Source organism: Sinocyclocheilus rhinocerous, unplaced genomic scaffold, assembly GCF_001515625.1.
Source record: "Sinocyclocheilus rhinocerous isolate Xijiao unplaced genomic scaffold, SAMN03320098_v1.1 scaffold1467, whole genome shotgun sequence".
In the NCBI taxonomy this organism is placed as follows: Eukaryota; Metazoa; Chordata; class Actinopteri; order Cypriniformes; family Cyprinidae; genus Sinocyclocheilus; species Sinocyclocheilus rhinocerous.
In genome coordinates this window covers 709,845-717,166 of record NW_015647960.1, presented here as the reverse complement: position 1 = coordinate 717,166, position 7,322 = coordinate 709,845, and the positions used below count along the sequence as shown (strand labels likewise).

The following is a 7,322-nucleotide window of genomic DNA, read 5'->3' as shown; positions in this document are numbered from 1 at the left end:
TCCATGTTTTTATACAGTCTATGGTCTACACGCAAACAGCTGTACCTTGTTCAGTACATTCCAAGAACTTGTGTTTACTTTCTCTGACAAAGCCAGACACCTGGTTAGTCTTCTTTGAAATTCGTTTCCCGAGAGAAAGGCAATCAATCTATCAAAGCTGTCAAACACTCAAAAGGGTTTTTTCACGTGCACTTAAACACCATGCAAAATATTCTGCCCCACCTCCAGATTTACATCCAGACCCGAAACCCAGCCAACCTTAACATGAAGATGGTGAAGGATGAGTATCCAGACAAGCCGCTGGAGCTGGTTGGTGCTCTGGGAAAGAGGAACCACTACCAGCAATTCCAGCCTGTGGTCATGCTGAGTAAAGGATACACCATGCACTGGGACCAAGCAGCTCCTGCCGAGGTCACAATCTGGCTCATCAACTTCAACAGGTCAGCGAGGGATGGATTCCATTAACTGAGCACTGCAGTGATTACGTATTTTTTGTAGGCCAACCGAGAAGCTCACATCACCCTGGTTCCCTCGACAAAAACCCAATAGGATTTTTCCATTGGATTTTGGATTACTGCAGAATATAATGTCTGTGACCAACAAAAGCATGAGATTCTTAAATATTTTGGTCCATCGTGATCAGTGTTGGGGAAAGTTACTTTTAAAAGTAATGCATTACAATATTGCATTACTCCATAAAAAAGTAACTAATTACGTTACTTAGTTACTTTTATGGAAAGTAATGCGTTACGTTACTTTTGCGTTACTTTTTAAATCTGGACAGGGCTTGCTTGTTTGTTTTTAAAATAAAAAAGTTCTATTTTTGGCAAATATAAAAGCCTTTTCACACCAAAAGTGAAATGAATAAGCCTCAGGCTGAAGCGAAAGTAAATTTACGTCCGTACAGTAGAATGCAGAAGAAGAAATTTCAACACACTTCAGCAGTAAAAAAAGACACACAAATGTTCGTCTAGAGTAATTTTTGCTTATTAGTACGGTTGAACTGGATCATCGAAGGTCAGAAGCAAAGACATTGGTTAAAAGAATGGGAATAAATACATAAAGGATATTTGTGTTGTTTAACATTATTTGAAAAAGTAACTCAGATATTCTCTTGTAAATTAAAAAGTAATGCGTTACTTTACTAGTTACTTGAAAAAAGTAATCTGATTACGTAACTCGCGTTACTTGTAATATATTACCCCCAACACTGATCGTGATAATCTTCACAAATTAGTATAACGTCCAGCGTAAATACAATCACCACAAGAGTTAAACGTAGACTATGAACAAATTACACCACGGTCACATGACTTTATCATCACCATCACTAAGCTTCTGACAACTCGTTCAGTCTTTATTTAAAAAAAAAAAACTACTTTCCTGAAAACATTATTCACCACAGACATTATTTCAGGCATTTAACCAAAAAACGTCAGGACGATGGAACTGGAAGGGATAAAATGCATCTCGTTTCCGGGTTTTGGCCTACAAAAATACGTCATTTCTGCAGCACTCTATAGTCTTGATAGTTTCCACTTCGCTCAGGTTCAAGCTTTTTTTGTTGACGAAATTCAGGGTGAATTTATCATCTTCAATAATTAATATCTGTCATCAACAAGAGAGCAGCTTTAGGGTCTCTCAGCAGTTTTCCACCAAAATAAAAAAGCTAACGTTTGAAAAGCAAAGAAATGTAGACTATTGTAAATGATTACTATTATAAATAATAATTGTTATTAAATACTTATTTTTATTTTTCAGTACTGTTGCAATAGTAGTATATTTCTTTATTAATGTGTTTAATTTGTACAATTTAAATAATAAAATAAAAATATTATTTGGAATATTAATAATAATAATATATTATTATTATTATTAAATAAATGCAGTCTATTTAATTTTTCCATTTATTTTACAATACTGTAGTATTATTGCAATAGTAATATATTTATGTATTGATTTGTTCAAATTGCGTAATTTAAATAATAAAATAAAAAATTATTTTTAATAATAATAATAATAAGTAGAAGTAGTAGCAGTATTGTATAGTCATATTGAATTCCTTCTATTTTGTCCTTAGCTGATCACATGCCTGTTTCTTCTATAACAGCCCTCTATGCATAGACAGCTATAAGGAATTTGGGGGCGGGGCAATCTGTTTGTCCAAGCAATGGAAGATTGGAGGAGTGCTTAAGACGCCAGCCAATATTTCTGTGCCATCTGAATATGTGTATGAGGCCTTTGGGTGTAAATGCAGCCTAATAGACCTGTCGCTATGTCATTAATTATAATAAAACCACAATATTAACAGTAAATCATGGAAATTACTCACTGCTCTTGGCTGGATGATTTAAGTAGATGTAATGAGCTCACGAAGATCAAATGTGAACACTAATTTAGGCAAAAAAAAACTGTACAGGTGAATTTAATTAAAAATTCTCTTGTCAATAAAACTCCAACATAATCACTATTAATGTATTATATTATGACTGTAATTAATATATATCATTGTGAATGTGATTGCTTCATTATTAGTTTCATTTCGGAATGTTTACTTGAATATTTTAAGCACTGTTTACTTCATTCGTCTCTTAGTAATTTAAATTAATTTGTTTCTTTGTTCTTTGTTTAATTACCGACTGTTTATTTGTCTTGAATAATTACTTTTAAAGACATGAAGCAATTTTTACTTAATTAAGAAACAGTCAAGAGCTGCATGCTGTTGTTGTTTTTATTTTTTATATTTATATTAATATTTTACTTTTTAAATTAAGGATAATCCAATATTTCATGAACAGGTGCCAGAATAAAGCATTACACATAAAAGATGTGCACACTTATGTCAAAATAGCTAAATTTGTAACAATGATTATCAATTATATTTAATAAAATACACATCTTGCTTTCCAACTAATCCAGATCCTCTGAACCAGGACTATTGCGCCCCCTAGTGACTGATGCTAATACTAACACACTACCTCAACTCTCTCAGTCTCCAGTTAGCATGCTTTACTCATGACGGCATTGTTGTTGCTTTATTAATGAGTCCTTGCTGAATAAAAGACAAAAAAAAAAAAAAATTAACTTATTGATTGAAATGTTGAGTCACGGATTCCACAAAAAAATATTTTACAATCACAGGAATAAATAACATTGTAAAATATATTAAAATAGAAAGTAGTTATTTTAAATTGTGTGTGTAACTCATATCAAATACAATCAGTATACAATAATAAAAACAACTTTACCCCACACTTTATGGACATAATATTACATTTACATTTATGTGTTTTGACAGATACTTTCATCACTTTGAATGTTTTGCCCATGGGTGATTTTTTTATTTTATTTTATTTTGTTGTTGTTGTTGTTGAACAGGTGATAATTATATTTGACCATAAAAAAGAGTGCATATGATTTTACTGTTGCCAAATGTCCCATCTGGCTTAATTTTTTAAGCTAATGACCCATAAAGAAGGTTTTTCTCCATCTTTTACTGATAAACGGCTGCATGTGTGATAGCTAATACAGTTCTGATCAGTTAAAAAAAAACACACAGAACAGAATGAATCCATTATAAAGTCAAATTAAATAAATATGTTTACAGCATTAAAGAAAATGGGCGTTAAATATAATCAATTAAACGTTCTATTGACTGGCCTAATGGAAAGTCATACTGAGCAAAGTAGAAGTTATTATAAGACATCTGTGTTTTCGTAGAGGATGAAAAAATAACTGTTCTTAATTTAGCTATGTCAGTCTTCCTTTGCTAATGAAACATAATTAAATTGTAGCAAATGAGTAATATCACTCGATTGGAACTGCTGTGAAATTACCCAGGAGGCTGGATGCTAAACGCTGCAGTTTTGTCAGTTATAAGTTTTGATGTGGTTTTAAAAGTGTCACAGCTTCCAAACCCCCGCTGTCGCTCCCGTTCATGTGCTGATCTCTGTGTTTCTCTCTCTCTGATGTCTGTCTGCCGTCTTCCCCGCAGGCTGCTCTTCCTTAAAATCAAAGCGCACAATGAGAAGGAAGACTTTGCGTTCTGCTCGGTGAAGGGCTGTGAAAGAGTGAAGATTAAAGCGCTGATTCCCCCCGGCAGCGGCCCCAGTGACTGCATGGCTGAAGCCTACCCCAGACACACCGAGATGCCCGTCGTCGATGTGCCTATGCCCAAAAAACTGCCTCGCTCCAAACTGGTGAGGAGACACTTTTGACTTTACAGAGCATCTGTGTTTGAAGTCTAGCGTGATGCTGCGGGCCGGATGTGGGACGTTCCTGCTGGATTCCTGCAACTTGCCTGATGCTCTGAAGATGATGTCTAAAGAAACAAACAGCAATGCTTCTGTCAGCTTTGCAGGTGTTTGGTTGTCTCCTGGCAATCGAATTGTGCTATGGATAAATGAGAATATGCAGCGTTAGCGTTTGTTCAACAGGATAGTTCTTGTATTTTGCACACCTTTTTCTGTAAACGTTTGCTCAACAGGTTCCTCCATTGTGGTTGACTGAAATGGTTTTTAAATGTCTATACCCACATAAATATTAATATATATGAATTATACAAAGATATTATACATACATTTGATTACATTTTGACATTTTTATATTTTTTATAAATTATATATAAAATATATCAATGTTAATTATATATATTTATTTAATATATTTTTATATATGTATATAGGTAGATATACTGTAGCAATGATAGCTATTTTACATTGGAAAAAAATAAAATTTAATTTGCTATAGCAAATGACAAGGAAATTACACGACAAATTATAATTAAATAATTAATTTAAAAAAATGTGTGTTATCTAGAGTTGAAAATGAAAGGAAAGCTAACACTTATTCAGCCAAGTGGAGGAAGCATATTAGTCTATCACTAATATATATCATTAACTGCATCCGTTTCGACATGTTCATATGATGTTATTTCACTTATTGGGGCAGTCAGTTTTCTCACAAGTGCCATTAGTTTAACCACAATGTAACTTCAAGTTCTGGTATTATGGTATATGCAAGTTGTTGTAAGTGCAAACATCTAGTAAGAAGATATGATTAAATGTTATATTATTGTAATCTCCTGTTTCCTTTACAGCCTCAGACACCGGAGCACTTCCTTGAAGTCAAACTAGAGTCCTATAACACACGCTTTTTCCACATCAAAGAGGACTTCGCCTATACTGAGGTACAAACTCTTAATAATGTTTCATTAAAACCTACAACATCAGTTCTCAATAGCTGGTTAGCCTGCCTAAGCCTACAGTGGTTTGCTGATGTTTAGCTGGTTTAATCTAGGTTTAGCTGGTCTCTCACTCTGGCCTTTATATTATTATATTATATTATATTATATTATAATTTTATTTAATTAATTAATTTATTATTCATTTGTTAAATTAATAGTAATGATGTCATTGATAATTTTTTTTGGGGGGGGGGGATTTGTGGAAAGAGAACCATAGGGATAGAGACAGACCAAGCAAGATGTTGAAAGAAAAAGATAAGACAAATGAAAATAAAGTTATTGTTTCTGTAGGTGAATGGCAAGAAGATCTACCAATCAGAGGACGGCATTCATTTGACTGTGATCGAAGGCCACAGCGGTAAAATCCTGGAGTCTAAAGGCTTCAGGAACTCAATCCTGATGGGAATTCCAGCTCAGCTAGAGAACTACATCACAAACCTCAAAGACCAGTAAGAATAGCTAATACAAAATATATGCATGAATAGTTTACGTCCATACAAAATCAAATGCGCATGCAATGAAATGTTATACTTTTTTAAAATGCTATTCTAATTACTAGGGTTTTTATTCAGCAGGGATGCATTAAATTCATCAAAAGCAAATTGTTCATAATAAATGTTTCTTGAGCAGCAAATCAGCATATTAGAATGATTTCTGAAGGATCATGTGACACTGAAGACTGGAGGAATGATGCTGAAAATTCAGCTTTGATCACAGGAATAAATTACATTTTAAAATATATTCAAATAGAATACAGTTATTTTAAATTGTAATAACATAGTTTTTTCTGTATTTTTGTGTTAAAAATGCAACCTTGGTGAGCATAAGAGACTTCTCTTACTTTTCTGTTTGAGCTGTAAGATTGATAGAAAAAATATATGCTGCATATATTTTCATGTATAATGCATGAATCATCAGATTACGTCTATACAAAATCAAATGCACATGCAATGAAATGTTTAACTTCTTTAAAATAACTAGTTGCTTGTGTAAATTAAACCTAAACAAGCATTTTAGGTCAAAAATTATCTTTTTGTTTCAGTTTTTAAAGAAGCTTTTTTTTTCTTTTAGATTTACAGCATCTCATTATCAGCTAAGCGTGAAGCCATCTGAGATGTTTCACTTCTTGTAGCGCGTCGATGTAGACAATTATGTGTTGAATTCGAGTGGATCACACAGGCTTTGTGCGACACACTGCGCTTTCCAAATTGGTCTGTGCTGTGAAGTGGGCTGTGCAGATATTTTATCCGTTCTGCACGGTTAAGTTGGGTAGCGTCGTTCTGACACTGCTGGAGTGTTTGGATTCTCACATAAAAGCACCGAACGGGAGATAATCACACAGTCATATAGGGAGAAACTAATTGTATGTTTACATATGCATCAGTGGTCTTGAAATTGAGCTTGGACGGTCATTGAAAAATGGTCGACTAAACTACGATTTAAACTATGTTTTTACGAGTTTTAAGTAGGTAAAGTAAAACAAAGTGAAGCCTAATTTCAGGGGTGCAGCAGCCACATGCCCCCACTTCAGAGGGTTTAATTGTTCAAAGAACTTTTCTTCGAATACTTTTAATGTGTTCCTCCTCCATTTTTAACCGCTGTGTCTGACTGAAACTAATTTTTTTGCACTTGCAGGTCGGTGGTTTTGGTCACGTCTAAAGGGAAACTGGTCACCAGAGGGCCATGGACCAAAATTCTCGAAACCCTCGGAGCAGATCAGACGGTGAAGTTGAAAGGTAATTTACATTTACATTTAGTCATTTAGCAGACGCTTTTATCCAAAGCGACTTACAAATGAGGACAATAAAAGCAGTCAAAACTAACAAAAGAGCAACAAAATATAAGTGCAAATGACAAGTCTCGGTTAGCCTAACGCAGTACACGTAGCAAGGTGTATATATATATATATATATATACCTTCACACACACTCACTCACTCACTCACTCACTCACTCACTCACTCACTCACTCACTCACTCACTCACTCACTCACTCACTCACTCACACACACACACACTTTCACACACACTCACTCTCTCACTCACACACACACTCTCTCACTTACTCACTCACACAC

The 7,322-nt window shown here is 34.3% G+C and overlaps 1 protein-coding gene across 1 annotated transcript in view; it reads left to right on the top strand.

Moving 5' to 3' along the window:
- Positions 1-7,322, top strand: part of cemip (cell migration inducing hyaluronidase 1) — a gene marked incomplete at its 5' end in the record, with an annotated part of 67,409 nt that overhangs the window by 55,066 nt on the left and 5,021 nt on the right. The window contains 5 exons of the mRNA XM_016513977.1: positions 229-440; positions 3,995-4,199; positions 5,099-5,188; positions 5,537-5,694; positions 6,881-6,981. Of these exons, the coding sequence (XP_016369463.1) occupies positions 229-440; positions 3,995-4,199; positions 5,099-5,188; positions 5,537-5,694; positions 6,881-6,981 (766 nt within the window). The remainder of the gene's footprint in view (positions 1-228; positions 441-3,994; positions 4,200-5,098; positions 5,189-5,536; positions 5,695-6,880; positions 6,982-7,322) is intronic.